General features: G+C 42.4%; 1 protein-coding gene across 1 annotated transcript; it reads right to left on the bottom strand.

The window, feature by feature from the left end:
* Positions 1-10,964: 10,964 nt before the first annotated feature.
* On the bottom strand, positions 10,965-17,663 carry mmaa (metabolism of cobalamin associated A). The gene is made up of 7 exons (XM_087807827.1): positions 17,202-17,663; positions 15,036-15,381; positions 14,131-14,253; positions 13,761-13,931; positions 13,248-13,333; positions 12,792-12,941; positions 10,965-12,048 (listed from the first exon to the last, which is right to left on the bottom strand). The coding sequence occupies exons 2-7, from the start codon at positions 15,379-15,381 to the stop codon at positions 11,758-11,760; spliced, it is 1,167 nt and encodes a 388-aa protein (XP_087663953.1). The 5' UTR covers positions 17,202-17,663; the 3' UTR covers positions 10,965-11,757.
* Positions 17,664-17,715: the final 52 nt, after the last annotated feature.

Genomic DNA, 17,715 nt, shown 5'->3' with positions numbered 1-17,715 from the left:
TGATGAGAGCAAAAAAAAAACGCCGGAGTTTTCCCTCGTCCCAATAATAGCCCTTCACCCTTCGACCCCAGCTGTCTGCACAATGTCGACCTTTCAACACCACCTTGCAAAAGTTGGCCGCGGCGGATCGATAGCGTGTTAGCTTTTTGTTTGTAGGTTCAGGCTGCCTTGGCTTTATTACGGCTGCCGGGAGTCACGGGGGAGTCTTGCACGGCTTTGTGAAAGAAGAGCTACCTCTTGTTTGCCAAAAAGTGTAATCCCGCCGTGACCCCCCGTGACCCCGCCCTGAGAGGAAAAGCTGCTTAGACAGAAGTGCATGTCTGTGGGAGCTCCCAGCTGCCGGTCTCGCCTTCACACAAGCATCCACCTCCTGCCTGGACTCCCCTTTTATTGGTTGCTTACATTCTCATATTTACCTCACTTTAATTTTCCTTCTTTCGCGTCCCCTCCCGCTCTCCCGACCCAATCACGGTTCGAGCCTGGGAAGCAGCTCCAGGTTCTGCTAAGTGGAGACAGATCTCGTCTTTGCTCCGACAGTAAAAATAAACACAGGGGCTCGAACGCAGACGGCCTTCAGCCCAGGGGGGGCGGGGGGGTAAATATGAAGATAAAAATGACCTCTGGAATCGATTTGGCATCGGTTTGAAGCCAAAAGTTGGAGCCGCGCAGAAGGATGCTCGGCCGAGGCGACTTGTTGATTTGAAAAATGTTGGTTTTTTAACATTCCGTGCACAAGCTGACTTTCCGTAGCACGTCATCCGCCGAAGCCCATGTTGACTGGAACACGCGTGGCGGGGTGCGTATTTACATGTTTGGTGCCCGGGGGCACAGCATCGCCGCCTGCCCACCCTCCTGCTGCGCCTGTTCCCCCGACTCTCAGGGGTGAGACATCACTCAGGGGGGGGGTCAGCAGCAATCTGAATCAGGAAGCACCGCAGGGGGTGTTTGAGAACGTTGAGGGGGGGGGGGGGGGGTGGATTACCCAAGCGGTCTCTGGGTCTGTCATATCCCAAACTTTAAGGCAGGACTGAATCAGCAGGGGATGGGGACAAATCGTGGACCCCCTACTGGTTTCAGCCTCAAAATATACCGCAAGTCCGCGCCAACAAGATGGCGGACGCATTAACCAGAGGAGGGCGGGGAGGAGACGGCCAGTGGAACGGACTCGCCACTTTAGCTATACCAGTGTCTTTAAAACATTAGTCCGCCGGCGATGACTGATGACATTCCTTCACAAGCCACGAGTGACAGAATATGAAACCTAAAGAAGTGTAAATGAATTGTTTTTTGCATTATATTATATTATTATTATTAAATAACATTTCAAGTAGTTGGTCTCCAAGTAAACCTGGGGTCCTTTCTTTGTGCAGTTTGTATCAAGGCAGGGTCCTTTCCTGGCTTAGTCCCTTTGTCACGTTAAGAGAGCTGACATTAGTACTGAAGTGTTTACTTAAGCATCGTCTGACAAAACTGCAGTGAGTAGAGACCTGGAGGTCAGACATGAGATCAACTAGAAAACAATCATGTCAGCTGCTCCTGCTTTTATATATTGTGGATAAAGGTATCAATGTTTCGGGTCATCCTTAGGTATGGAGCAGGAGAAGTTAGGTTGAGAGAGGTTAAGGCCGGAGTAGGGCTAGAGTGAGAACTTCCACGGTGTATGCTATAAAGACTGACAAGACAAGAGTTGTAGTTGACCCTTGTGTTATTATTTCAGGGTCAAGGTGACCCTAAGGCCTGAAAAAAATGTGTTGGTGGTATCCCCTGTGTTGTCTCAGGGTCAAGGTGACCCAAAGGCCTGAAAAACAAATGTGTTGGTGGTATCCCTTGTGTTGTCTCAGCTCCAAAGACCTGCAACATCAACTTGCTGCAGATGGTGTCACTGTGCATCGTTCAACTATTCAGCGCACTTTACACAAGGAGATGCTTTATGGAAGAGTAATGCGGAAAAAGCCTTTTCTCTGCACACGCCACAAACGGGGTCGCTTGAGGTATGCTTAAGCACATTTGGACAAGCCAGCAACATTTTGGAATAAGGTGCTGTGGACTGATGAAACTAAAATAGAGTTATTTGGGCATAACCAGGGTTGTTCATGGCGGAAAAAGAACACAGCATTCAAAGAAAAGAACTTGCTGCCTACAGTAAAATTTGGTGGTGGTTCCATCATGCTGTGGGGCTGTGTGGCCAGTGCAGGGACGGGGAATCTTGTTAAAGTTGAGGGGCGCATGGATTCCTCTCCATATCAGCAGATTCTGGAGAACAATGTCCAGGAATCAGTAACAAAGTTCAAGTTGCGCCGGGGCTCGATCTTTCAACAAGACAATGATCCTAAACACTGCTCAAAATCGACTAAGGCGTTCATGCAGAGGAACATCTATAACGTTCTGGAATGATCTCAGTCCCCAGACCTGAATATTATTGAAAATGTATGGTGTGATTTAAAGCGGGTGGTCCATGCTCGGAAACCATCAAACCTGACTGAACTGGAGAGGATCTGTAAAGAAGAATACCTTCCACCAGAATCCAGACCCTAATTGAAAGCTATAGGAAGCGTTCAGAGGCTGTTATTTCTGAAGAAGGAGGATGCACAAAATATTGAGTCATTTTTCTTTTGTGATGCCTACATTTATGCCTAATTTTGTTTAAATAATTCTTGCACACTTTCTGTAAATCATATAAACTTTATTTCACTTCTCAAATATCACTGTGTTTGTCTCCTATAAGATATATTTAACTGGAATTTTTATCCAAACAACCAATGATATATAAAGGAAAATCATGAAAATGTACAGGGGTGCCCAAACTTTTTAATACCTAGTGGCTGAGGTCGTTCGCCTTGACCAAGAAGCAACACAAAAGGATACCACAAACCTTTTTTTTTTCCAGGTCTTCGGGTCACCTTGACCCAGAAGCAACACAAGGGGTCAGTTCTTCATTGGGATTGAATAGGAAAGACAGGTCAGATGAAAGGGAGAAGCTTGGAGACGTTAGAAATGGAAATACTGGGTTAAAGCGTAGAACTTATGAGGTTCATGTATGAGATGAATAAGGACATTAAAGGGTTATTGCTCGACTATGAAGGACGGACGAGAAAGGGTTGAAGTCGCCCAGAAGACGTGCTGACCAGAGTAGCCCAGGTCGAGCCCAGACTAATCACGCCGCTCATTCCACCGGACGGAGTAATGATGTAGAACGCTGATCTCAAGCTGACCCTGAAAATCTGTTGCACTGAAATCTGCTCTGGAGACCAATTAGGCAACGTTCTGTTGAAGTACTACCACAGAGAAGTATTCATAAACAGTACGCAAACTGCCTTGAAACCGTGAACAATGGCATTAATGTACCAAAGAGTCTCACCTCAAGACGATCGTCCAACCCGAGTCAACGCTCCCGATTCCTCCCAATTATCTCCCGCACTTCAGCTTTCTAATGATTCCCATGATTTAATTAGCTGTAACTGAATTCCGGTCTTCAATCAATTAAAGCCAACGCCTCGCGCTCATCCATCTTCCAATCAGGACATCGGGAATCCCTCCATCCATCCTCATCTGAGACGAGCGCGGGTCAAACCAATTAGCGGAAGCTTCGTTCATCCGTGTCCTTTCATCTTCTGCGCCGTCCCTTCATCTTTTCTTTTTACTATAACCATCCTCGTGTTTTTCATCTCGCGAGTATAAACAAGTGCGACGGTAACCATGGCGACAAGACGGTCAATTACCAACGTCCTCAGCAGACACTTTACTTGTTACACACACATTTATTTAAAAAGGGAGGATTTTTTTTCGCCTGAAGCACCCGAAGTATGAATCTCCATCACTCACTCCCCGGTCCTTCTGGGTGGCTTCATGTGTCTTCATTCAAGAGTCAGTCATCCCCCCCTCCACCCCTCTCTCTCTCTCGCTCCCTCCCTTACTTTTAGAGAGCGAGTGTGCATTCCCTGGCACCTATTTCAAAAGAGCTCCCCCTGGAGTGGTCCGAGAACGACTATCACAACAATTACACTGACAGCTCTTTTCTAAAGTGCACTTGATTTATTTGATTTAACAAAGATTAATGGCCCTGCCTCGCAGCGGGAACATCGCACACTTGCTCCGACGCACACAGACGACGCACACCGACATGCATAATGGAACCCACGGAAGATTTATCAACACACAAAATGTACGCGCTCGCAAATCATGTTTACCCTCATCAGCCTGTTTTTGTGTGTTTTAATTCCAGCCATATATTAGCTTTAAAAGGATGATAACATTTGGAGGATATATTAAAAAAAAAAAAAAAAATAGACTTACCATCTGGGAAGTCTTGGACTGCAGGATCAGAAATACTAGAAGGGCACTTGAAGAACGCAAGACCTTCTGCCAAGGGCCAAGTATGAAAGTCTTTGTTGTGATGATAATCAGATCTGCCCTTGAATTCAATCTCAGCCTTACAATAAAAAACAAAACAAAATTTAAATACAGAATTAATGTTGACTTAATATTGCTTCTAAAACTCATGCTGTATAAAAAATATTAATTACATATTAATGTGGATTTTGTAGCCACAGTTTATCCTCCTGTCGCCCTTTATTTTCTGCGTATACTGCATGTACACCTGCACCCCTGGACATGTACTTCCTGGCAAACAGGGAGGTCGTTCACCTAGGCTCAGAGGAAACACAAGGGATAACACAAGCACATTTGTTTTCAGGCCACCGGGTAACTTCGACACAGTGAAGGGATAACACAAACACAGGCCACCAGGTCACTTTGACACAGAGGTAACACAAGGGATAACACAAACACATTTGTTTTCAGGCCACCAGGTCACTCTGACCCAGAGACTAGGGTTAAAGGGTTTTAGTCTTGGATGAAGAATGTTGGAGATTCCAGGTAAGAGGAGAAGAGGAAGACAAAACAGGTGGATCCAGGCTTAAGTAACTTAGATTTTGTTTTCCTAATTCATGAATCAAGTTAAATTTAAACAGCATCAACCAAAGATGTCGTCGCTTCTTAGCCTCCGCGCGGACTAAACTATGAAACAAAAATTCGACACCGAGTTAAACCCTCCGGATCCCAAAGACTCTCTGCTATACGTCAACAGCTGCCACCGCCCGACGTGCCAATAAGCACCATGTCTGTCTGGCTGGACAACAGTTGCTAGGCCAGTGGTCCAGGACGGGTCCAGCGCGGCTGGCACTGCTGTCCGCCCATCTGCCCGAGTTGACACGTTTGCTCCCACGCCACTTGTCCGGGAGGACGAGAATGTGCCACGGTGTCCTGGCAGAGCTCCCCCAAATGTCAACGTGGCATGACAAAACCCATGCTGGCCCGCTGGCCCTTACAGGCACTGGAGGTGTGGGGTTCCCGCCCTGGACGGGCCCGGTTGCCAGGAACATGCCAAGTTAACAACAGCCACTGATCGACTACCAGTGTGTGGTCGCCTTGTTGTGAGGAGGCAGAGCTTGTTCGGGGTAAAGGGATCAGTTTAAAAAAAAAGCACATCACAAACGTGGGCCCTCCGGAGACGAATCATCTTATACCCAAGAGTGAGACATGGACCATGTTTTCAGATTTTTAAGCAGATGGTCTTGCGGGGGTGGAGGGTGGAGGGGGGGGGCTGATAGTTGGCTTGCTCCGTCCAACAAGGGCCCTTGGGGGCTGCAACTGCAAGTGGTTGTTACCACATCGAGCTGCTCATGCCAGAGGAAAGAGTTAGTTAACTGTACAGTTAAGACTCTGGAGCTACTGGAAACCACGAGTCGTGGAAATGTAAGGAAGAGACGAACCATTTGTCGTGGTGAAGACTAAAGCGTCAAAGCTCCTGCCACTAAAAAAAACAATAGATTCTTAACAAACAGTAACTCCTTCAAAAGCAGATTTTCTGGGTCCAGGATAAGCGGTGTGAGGTCCCTTTCAGTGTTACAACATGCGGTAGAAGAACTCACATTTCTCCGGTCCTTAAAACTCTTCACTGGCTTCCAGTTTCTTTCAGGATCGATTTTAAAATTCTGGTTCTTACTTTCAGATCTATTCATGGTCAGGCTCCTCCTTAGATCAGTGATCTGATCCAGCCTTACACCCCAGCTCGGGCTCTGAGGTCTGTGGATCAGAATCTACTGATGGTTCCTGAACACGCTTCAAAACCAGAGGAGAGAAATCCTTCCAGGCTGTTGCTCCTAAGCTTTGGAACGATCTTCCTCTGTGTTTGATGATCTACTGACTCCTTCAAGAAACATCTTCAGACATTCTTATTTTGTTCAGGCTTTTCCTTGATTTTCTGAGACTGTTTCTCAGTATTATCTTGACCTTTAAAGTATATATTTTATTAAGTATTGTTTTGATTGTTTAAGCGCTTTGTGACCCGGGTCTGGAAAGGCGCTATATAAATACAAATTACTAACTTACTTACTTACCTTAAAAGCAAAATACAAGCGGGTTAATCATCTGAAAGAGGAGACACTCGGTGACGAAGTTAAGCATTTAAACGAGTGAATGTCCAGGTGGACAGTAAAGGTAGGATTCACTTTACCACGGAGAGTGGGAAGCTCGGTTGTACCTCTTCAAAACTGTGATAAGATGGGGACTGGCATCGGGGGCAAGGTTGGGTCCTGGTACCTGGGGATGTAGGGGCAGGTGTGAGAGGTTCTGAAGAATAAAAGGTTGTTGATGCTTCTGGTCTGCTGATCAAAATAAACAAGAGCAGATTGTCTCAACGCAGCCTCTTCTACAGTAGCGCTGCAGAGTCGCGGTGACGTGTCTGCAGGGGCTGCTGGATCAACTTCGAAGGACTTGGCCAGCAATTAAAGTGCGGCGGATTAGCCGTGATTGCATTTTGTATCCTGAGGAGGCGCTGCCTTGCCATCTTGAGTGCTCTCATTAACATGGCCGCCGTGAGCCCGAGCCCAGCGCCGCCACAGGCCGTTAAAATATAATAAAGACATTATAAACCTTAATGTCCGGCACCTGGAGCAGAGAGGATTTTATAATCACTATTGTGCCGGGCCATGGGCGGCCAGTCGTGTAAAAAAAAGGGAGAGGTTTGCTCGGCGATAACCCTTCTCTGACCAGACCCACTACGTGTTTTCGAGCGCCCGCTGCACACGAGGAGCCCGAGCAGCTGGATTTCATTAATTGAGTGCTGGCAGCGCTCGGCTCTTGTGGCAGGGGTGAGTCACACTGGTATGAGAACGCTCTCTCTCTCCCCCCGATATCATCTTACAACCTTAACTACAAATAATTATTCACTCAAATCCATTACCGGGGGGTCAATCGAGTTCCCAAATCAGTTCTAAAGTCTAAATTACTGGTGCCGAGGCAACCGCCTTTCGGATGAAGTCCCGGCCCACCGGCGGTTCTGGTGAATTACACATGGCAGAGCCTCCTCAGGGTGGGTCGTATAGATGAGACTCGTCTCCCCGGAGCGTTTCGCCAGGACCTTCTCTCACGGACTTTCAGCGGGTTCAACGGAATTAGCCCGTGAGAGACACTTTGAAACGGGCCAAAGGGTCCACGGGCGAAGGTGCTCACATGCACAGGTTACCGCCATTAACCATCCGTCTCAGCGGTTGATATAATAGGACATGTTGCCACGAGGGCCTTCTTTTCAAGAGGCTGCAGTGACCCTTTCGGAACCACATAATGAGTGGAGTGTTACATCTTAAAGCGCACGCTTTGTTGCAACTATCAAAGGCCATTAGTGTACAGCAGTGATTCAGAGGCCGAGCAGAAGGAAACGTCCACAGGAGAGGAGAGATCGGTACGATAGATGCCGGGCGTTTGTTCGAGAACAAACTTGACTAGAATGAAAATAAATAAATTCCCGGTTGATAGTCTTTATCTGACCCGGGCCACTGTGGCGCGCCTCATAGTAGTCGAACCATGCCGGAAATATTGTCTGCCCTTTTGTCTTTTCTTCACAAGCAACATATGGACCATGATGTTTGCCTATGATATAGTGATTTAAGGGGGGGGTTAAGGAAAGGTCAAAATGAGGAGGACGAAGAAGAAAAGAAGAAGTTGGTTGAAAGGTAAAAATAGACCAATGGGTGATAAGTGGAAATAAAGGGGGCCGGACTTAGAGTCAACCCTCACACGGAAGTGAAGACTTGGCAAAGTGAAGCCACACACGGCCTCGGACTCCAACTATCCTAGACCTGCATGAGGTCAAAATAATTCAATAAAAAAACACAGTATAGAGATGTTTCCGTGGCTAACTTTTTAAAATAGCATTTCAACTTTACAAATAACTTTTTTTTAATTCTTCAAATATTGTACGTCTTTCGTGTGCCCTACAACATAGTGGCTTCCTGTTCAGGGTGTCCTCCACCTCTCGCCCCAAAGGAACTGGGATAAGCAATAAGGGAATAAGCGATAGAAATGAATGAATGAATAAATCCACAAATCATAAGACAACAAAATGTAAATCAAATTGAATGAAAGACACTCAAAAAATCAAAACACCTTAAAAGAAAACCCTAGCCAGCATTTCGATCCTAACAACACTTCTATCAGTAAGTAGACCACAGGGCGTGGCTACTACCTGGGTGTCGACTAAGCTTCGATTAAGGAACTCTAACCAAACAACCTTTTGTAAAGACATCAGGAAACGTGTAACCCATCATATACTATTTGAGAAGGATGAGCTTGGCTTGGATTTAATCTGTTTTTTGTAAGACCTTCAGACTTTTCCAGTCGCATCTAGAGTGACCGAAAAACCAACCAGGTGTAAAAGAACTCAGACTCACTGGTGACAGTTGCTGAGAGTAGATCACTGAACAATCTACTGTCCATCATGGATGATGACAGTCATCCTCTGAACACTGTTATCAGTGAGCAGAGAAGCAGATGGAGCACCAAATGCTCCTCCCATGATGCAACACTAATAGACTCAGGGACTCATTCATTCCTCAGGCTATTATTTTGCACAATTCTGAGTTCCGGGGCAGGAGTGGAGTAAAAGTATCATGATGTTCTCTTCTATGTTAGTGGTTGTGTCTTTTTTTTCTTTATTTTTCTTTGATCTTTGTTCTTTATCTTTATCTTTAGACTTAGATTGTATCATCTTGTTCTTTCTCTTTATTTCTCTTTGTTCTTGTTCTTATTTTATTTGTATTTATTTTTAATGAAAAATTGCTGTATTTGCTGTGGCTAACTGGAAAAACAAACAATTTCAATTCGATCAATACAGTTCTACCTACCTACCTACCTACCTACCTACCTACCTACCTACCTACCTATCTACCTACTAACTAACTACAGAGATTCACGGTGTAGCCTCGCAGTAGAACTTCAGCTTCGCCAAACTTTTGACAGATTGACGAGCCCATCATCGGTGTCAGAATGAATAGGCACACTTAAGGGAAACCAAAGGTATGAAGAATACAGCACCTCAAGACTATTTGGAGTCATGAGGAATTGGCCTGTGAAAAGTTGGGGTTCCGAGAGAAATGATTCCAGCCCAGGGAGGGAGGGTCGATTTGTTCTAAGCCAGGAAACCATTCCGACTTCAGACTGCTGACACAAAGGAAAGACTGTCAAGATGTGCCCCTACATTAAACAAAAAATAACCTCATCAAAGAGCCAGTCTTTGTCCTCTGCTTACTTCCCAAGGAGCCGGGCAAATGCCAAACACATGTGGATCGGCGCTGCTGTGTTTTCGGCCAAATTGTCCGACTTACAATCCCGCGGCATGAGAACTAATCTCGCTGAGTAAAACCGCATGGTTTGGTTTACGCTCCAAACAAGTGAGTGTGCGGACGGACATGCTGCTCTCACGCGCCGGAGTGTTTACGGTGTGTTTGTGTCAGCGTGATGAAGGAGAAGGGTGTTGCTCAGACCTAATGAAGCCATCTTGCATTCAGGAAACGTTCTTCCTGGAGCAGACGGGGGGGGGCTGAGAATTGACCCAGGAGACCCCGAGGAACTGTAACATGAAGAGCTTTTGTCAGAACTGAACATTGCTGTGAAATGGTGAAGTGTGCTTTGTAGGAGTTTAAAGAACCTCCACGCAAATGGCAGAAGGCGGAGGTTGGATAAGGAGTCACCTGGTTATCGGTGTGAAGCAAACCGCGCTGATTGAGAAGAGGGCGACCTCTGGTGGCAGATGAGGGACAACCTGACAAAACATCTATTATTTTTTATTAAGTAAGTTATTTGTATTTATATAGAGCGATTCCAGAACTCTGCATCGTGAATTCTGACCCACTCTAGTAGAAGAACTCACATTTCTCCAATCCTTAAAACTCTTCACTGGCTTCCAGTTTCTTTCAGGATCAATTTTAAAATTCTGGTTCTTACTTTCAGATCTATTCATGGTCAGGCTCCTCCTTACATCACTGATCTGATCCAGCCTTACACCCCAAACTAGCGGCCTTTTTTAAGTTTCATGAGCTCTTATAAATAAAGTGTATTTAATGGAATGTTTCAAGTGTCATTAATATTCAGTTTAACTTCAATTTAGAATGAGAAAATAAACATTATCAAGTTCCTATCTCAACCATTTATTCAATAGAAACAGTATTTTGTATTTTATTTGGCAGAATAGTTCAGACCAGGGGTGACCACACTTTTTCCGTTCGTGAGCTACTTTTAAAATGATCAAGTCCAAAAGATCTACCTTTATTACATTTGCTTAACATAAGTAAGTACATTACTCAGATGACTTGCACTGAATGGACTGATAATGGACTTGCATAAATAAGTAGAGTTGGATATTGCAGTCAAGAAAGTAGCATATTTACTCATATTTGCACACTTTTCCTGAGTAACTACCAAAAATGTCCATTAGACGTGAACTTAAGATCAGTGTCAGCCACTGCAGACAAGTTCACCTCATGTACCAAGAATTGCATTGATTTCCTACTAAAAACACTCAAACACAGAAAATGATACACAAAAATATTCAGATGTTTGAATGTGTGTGTGACACGAATCCAATAACTTTCTTCATCCAAATCATGGTCCATCCCCTTTTTCACATCATCATTTGAATATGTCAATCATATTTAAATGAACCACGAGATTCCTCTCTCCGTGATCATGAAAAAAACAAATGAAAACATGAAATAAAACTGGAATAACAGTTTATATTTGTTAACTTCAAAACATTTCTGACATGAATCAAACTATTGTATGTGAGTTCAGACGAGCTCCGGTGAAAATGTTACATACACGGTTATTATCAATAACACTGTATTTACAGAGGCGACACGTGGCTTCTATAAAACATCTTAACATGAAGTTTAACCAGAATAAAACTGTTGATCAGAAAATACTGAGCGCTTTGTCTGAATGTGGGGTCAGTAGAATTATTGGTTCATGCGCAGCGGCTCAGATTGGCTGCTCTCCATGTCAATCAAATCGTCAGCCAATCGGCGCAATAACCATTTGATTGACATGCAGAGCAGCCAATCGAAGCACTCTTTTTTTTATATATATCAGTTTATCATGCAGATGTTCAGACCCGGTGTTCATGATGAAACAATACTCAAATATTTTATTTACTAGTAAATTCAGAAAATAAATACACATTTCCCAACAACATGAGTCTCTGGTCGACGAGACAGTCAATTCATGATTAATATCTTATTTATAGATCCCATAAAAGCATTAGAAAACATCAATACATTTTCAAGATGTTATAATAATAGCAGCTTGTCCAGTTGTTCCTGGAAATTAAAGTCTTGACTCGAAGATCATCCAGGAAACAATTATCATCTTCATGGCTTCATTTGTATATTTGAGGACTTTGGTTCGACTCCTTCACCTCGAGAGCTACGAGGAGGAAGTCAAGAAGGATTTCAGCAGCATGTCGGAGGCCAGTCCAGGAGAGATGGATCCCCTCGTCACCTTCTCCTCCAGGTGAGGCAGAGATCCTCGGACGCTCGGGTGGTTCTGGAAGTGGCTCAGAACGTTGTCCCGGATCAAGCTCCACATCCAGACCTTCTGTTGAGCCGTCCGCCGACCCTGCAGCTCGCCACTGGCTAACATGGCGTCCCGGTAAGACTCCATCTTTGCCCAAACTTCAGGGATGCCCTCACCACTGTGGGAGGAGGCACGGACCACCTGAAGGGTGAGGGGTCAAAAAATATTTTTTTAAAAGGGCCTCATCATTCACTGGGATTGTTGAGGGGCCATCAAGTCAATGATATACAAGATGTATTAAGAGTTTTATTATGAAAACCTCAATGTTATGTAAGATTATTTATTACTCATTCATTGTCAACAGCTTAACCTGGGGTCAGGGGTCGCGGGGAGACTGGAGCCTATCCCAGTATCATAGGGCGAGAGGTAGGGGACACCCTGGACAGGACTCCAGTCGGTCGCACGGCACACAAAGACAGACAACCCTTCACAAACTCATACCTACGGCAAACTTCCCAAAGTTCTCTATCAACTTCTGTGCGTTTTTTGGACTGTGGGAGGAAACCGGAGTGCCCGGAGTAAACCCAAGCAACACGGGGAGAACATACAAACTCCATAAAAAAGGTTGTCTCGGCCTGGAATTGAACCAGCAACCTTCTTGCTGTGAGATTTATAAATGACTTATATTTAAATCCCCCATCACAGTTTTACTAATCGTGAAACTGATACCTCTGTTGTCCATTCCCTGCATGCAAATGTGTCACTTTGTTCATACAACGAGACTTCCTGAATTGATGACGCGTGGTGACTAACCTTGATGTTTGACCAATCACAGCAGAGAGGACGTGGTACTTAGTTAAACAAGTTAATATGAACCAAAAAATAATAATAATAAGGAGAAATAATTACGTGTTGTTGCTTCTGCTCACACATACTGTACAAACCTTCGGGTTCCAGGACTTCGTGGTTCTCCTCAGCAGCTTCAGCGCACTGGTGTACTCGGTCTGGATCCTTCTGGCCGGAACCAGCAGGTCTCCGTCAGACTTCGTGACGACCACCAGGTCGGCTCTCTCGATGATGCCGCGCTTGATACCCTGAGGAGACAAGCCGTCGTGAGGGAGAGGAACCGAGCTTCGGATCAAATAAAACAAACATCCACGACTCAAGAATCGTGTTGGATCATGGGAAAAAAACAAGGTTATATTTAAAAAAAAGGTAATTAAATTTTTTTAATTGAAAAACATATAATGAACAACAATAAATATTAAAAAAGTTAAGACTGATTCCCAAAAGTAATGTCTATACTTTAAGATTGATTGAAAAATAATGGTTAAACCATTCATTTTTACTGCTTACAATTTTTTCTTTGCTTTTGCCTTTTTATCATTTTAAAAACTAACCTGAAGTTCGTCGCCCCCTGCTGGTGGAATCAACAACACGAACATATCCACCATGTCAGCCACAGCGAACTCAGACTGGCCGACACCTGAACATATATATATTTTTTCATTTAAACCAACATCATACCTTTTCAAATCCTCTTTCAATATGAAAAAATATATATTATATTGTAAGTTAGTAAGTAAGTAGTTTTTATTTATATAGCGCTTTTCCAGACCAGGGTCACAAAGCGCTTAAGCAATCAAAACAATATTCAATAAAGTATATACTTTAAAGGGCAAGATAACACTAATAACACAACAGGAGTTCCAGAAAATCAAGGAAAAGCCTGAACAAATAGAAACGTCTTAGTCTTTCCATTTGCAAATTAAAGGACGTTATTTTACCGACAATTACAACAAGTATGTCTGCGTAAAAGATGTTTATCATTATAACAATATTGATTTCACTCAGGTTAGGATCACGGATTTTCAACCCTTAAAGACCCACAAAAGATGGAGTGTCTGTCCTACCGACTGTCTCCACAAGGACGATGTCGTATCCGGCTCCCTCGCAGAGAACAATGGCTTCGTTGGTCGTCCGGGTGACTCCGCCGAGTGTCCCAGAGGTCGGAGACGGTCTGATGAAGGCGTTCATGTCCCGAGACAGTTCAGTCATTCGCGTCTTATCGCCCATTAGGGAGCCTGTGGCGACAGGAATGTTCGCGTTAGCGACAGAAATGTAAATGGCAACAAGGCAGCTGTTGATCACGGCGAAAGCCATAACGTCAATTTATCGGCGGATCGCCGCCCGACTTCCAGCAGATGTGTTTTACGGCTTGATTGTCTCGATAAATGTCACTGGTGTCTGTCGGATGCTGACAATCAGCGGCGCAGATGTTACCTCCCGTGGTGCAGGACGACGGGTCCACAGCCAGGACGGACACTTTATGGCCTCGTCCCGTCAGCATCTTGCCCACGACCTCGATGAAGGACGACTTCCCTGCTCCTGGAGGACCAGACAGACCTGAGGAGAGGACAGAACACCGTTCAACACCTTGTTCGACCCGCGCATACAAAGAAAATAAAATAAATCGACAATACAAAACTGCAGGAAAACAAGCAGCCTTTGGAAACTTGTTCAGCTGAGACCAGAAAGTACATCTTTATTTTTATATCTTATTGAAAATATTAATTTAACTTCAATTTCCTACAGTTTTCCCGTTTTTACTATTTTATCAGCTTTACATATGTACGTAACATATGTATGTATGTTATGTTGTAATACATTTTATAATAAAAATATATTTTAGAGCAGTGAGATTATATGTTTATATATAATAATATATTATATTATTTGTCTAATGTAGAGCCTTAAACATTTTATTTAATTACATAATTTTGTGATTTTATTTAGCATGTATTGATCCCATATTTTCTTCAATTAACCAGGCAAAATTGTCATATGATCAATAAATCAAAAAATGTAAAGTCAGTTTTCTTGATAAAAAAAAAAAATCATGACTTGTTCGATTGATTAAATGTATTTTCTGTAAATATTTTACCCCCATTTGTATCATTTTTTAAAACATAGCTTCTTGTGTATTCCCAATTAGAAAGAAAAGAACATTTTATTTTCTGATTCATATTTAACATCATTCATATTTATTTTTGTTTGTTTCTGGGCATTAAAACATGAGTTAAATATTTAAACCCTGCAGCAAAATATTGTCTTTTTTAAATATTTTAAAAAAAACTCACAGGAGAAAAAAAATTACAGGCAGTAATACATAAGTACAGAATACACACCTACTCTAAAGGCAACTGGCTTTCCTCCATTCTGGCTCTCTTGCGCCCTCTTGTGGGCCAACACCCTCTGCAGCAGAACCTGGGCGAGCTCCTTTTTCCTGGAATGCTGGGTCTCCACCAAGGTGATGGACTCAGCCAACGAAGCCCTTTGACCTCCTATCAATCCTTCAAACATCCTGTTGAGAAGCCGCTGCTCTGGTGCGCTCAAGTCCGTGATGTGGTGACTGACGGTCCTGTGGTGGATTCCCGTAGGTAAGCGACACGTTCCTGCAGCCAGAGTAGGAGCTGCTCTGTGACGTAGACACGTGAAGCTCAACCTCTGCATCCTATGGCATAAATGTGGCATCTGATCGAAAAGGAAGACAGAGGAGGTGGATTAGAACGAAAGGTACCGATAGTTAGGTGAACCCTTGTGTTGTCTCTGGGTCAAGGTGACCCAAGGGCCAAAATCAAATGTACTCATCTTATCCCTTGTGTTATCTCAGGGTCAAGGTGAACGACCTCCCTGGCTGGCTTATAGACATACATATGCAGTGGTGGAGGTCGTTCACCTTAATCCAGAAGCAACACAAAGGATATAACAAATACATTTGTTTTCGGCTCTTGACCCTGAGAGTTACTAGTTAAATTTTAAATGCTGAATGTTTTCTGAATGAAGACAAATCACTTTTGATCTACACCAGAGTCCAAATTATTTTGAGAATTATATTTCCCCCCCAATTTTCTTACATCACCAATGCAAATGATATTTAACTATTTTCAAGTCTCTAACTGTCAGATTGGAATTCCAGTATCATTAAATGAACATTATAATTGTATTGGTATTTTCTTTCAAAAATTCAGAAATTAAATAAGCACTGATCCAGATTATAATGGACAACTGAGTCTCAAAACAGGACTTAACAGAAATAAAAAGAGTTGAATTTGCAGCAATAGGAAAATCTTTTTCAAGCATTCTTTCAGATCACCTTTATAATTTTTGTTTTGGAAAAGATTCTGTTTAAATTACTGATGTCAGAAAAACCTCCCAGAGCTGCTGTTTTGACAAAAAAAAGCGGATATAAATGGGGGGTTGTTTAGTCAAATTTAAAGTCTACTCAAACAGTTAATAAAAAATATAATTTGCATAATAATTTGGAAAGCATTGTAATGTCAACTATTACATGACTCTTAATAAAAGTAACTTGTCCTGGGAAGATTATCTCCAATTCAATTTGTCACTTATGTCATTTAAAAAAATTCAAATATATTCATTGTGTTTATTATTTGTGTGGCAAAAGTCAACAGAGCATCTTAACAGTGCTGGATAAATTTAGTTTAGTTTAGTACTTATTGCAAATTAATGTAATGATCTCACAGTGGATGAGATGGATTCTAGAATTGTGAAGGTGATCGTAAAGAACATGTTAACATGTTCCTTTTCCTGGTAACATGTTTGGAAAAATTGATAAATATGACCTCAAGCTGCAAATTCAGCAAATGTTCACTTTCTTAAACCTTTAAATATCTTTCGTACCTCGTTGTTAGTAATAATTTGGAACAGTGGATATTTTTTTTATTTTCAATACAATACAGAGACGATTATGAGGTTTGTTTACATAAAATTCAACTGAACCATAGTAACAGTTGAAGGTATATTTAATTATTATTATTATTATTATTTAATTATAGGAAAATGGAAAAAAAATTGATAATGGAAGGAAATATAAGAAAAATATAATGTGAATTTATAATTATTTGACAGAGTTTTATTTCGCATTTCATCACAGCAAAATACGTGAAAATGTACCTTTATTATGCCTTGAAGTTGTTTACATTATGACTTCTCAATATAAATACTTATAATACAAGATAGTAATGTTATTGTGTGGGAATCGTTTGTTGTGTAAACTGAGAGCTCTACTGTGCAGCTAAACGTACATTTTGGAAGTGGTGAGATACAAAAAGTACACGTGATGGACCATTAAAACAGGTAAGAGTACTTAGAATATGTAACATATTTAATAAAACAAGTCACTTGCATTTGAGAACTATCACCAGTAGAACTGTGGACTGTCGAGTTAAGGCTAAAGCTGACGAAACATCTTCTTCAAATCGTACACTGCCCCGCTGGCAAGTAAATGATTTAAAAAAAACATATTTGAAAATACTAAAAGTAACACTTACCTTTACAGAGAGGAATACAAGTAGCAGCTCCAACCTTCACTAGTTACATGAACTGCAACTTCATGCATCCACATCCGGTTCACTCCATGACGACTTCCGTATTTTCTAAAAGCTTCAGATTTTACAATGCGAATAATACAATAATAAATACATATTTCTAACTTTCATAGTTGTGGCTGCGTTTAAAAAAAAAACATTTGAATTCAGAATTGTTATTAAAAAAATAAATAAATAAATAAAACGGAAATGAGTTTAAGTGTAGTCGTTATCTAGTACCGGAAGATGGCAGCAGAGGCACAGATGTGAGGCGTGTTTAAAATTGAAATAAGAAATTGATGACAACATAATCTGCATCAGGAGTGTTAAGGTTGCGTTTTTTAAAACCCTGGGATTCCCATACTTCCCTCAGCCAGAGTGGATATATGATCCCTTATTTGCTTCTTTTTATATATGCTTCTGCACTTAAACACCTCCACAAGAACAACACTGTTACCCCCTTATGTTCAGATACCAA

Source organism: Callionymus lyra, chromosome 1 (genome assembly GCF_982586985.1).
Source record: "Callionymus lyra chromosome 1, fCalLyr1.hap1.1, whole genome shotgun sequence".
Taxonomy (NCBI): Eukaryota; Metazoa; Chordata; class Actinopteri; order Syngnathiformes; family Callionymidae; genus Callionymus; species Callionymus lyra.
The sequence above is the reverse complement of the archived record's forward strand: the minus strand, read 5'-3'. Positions and strand labels throughout refer to the sequence as shown.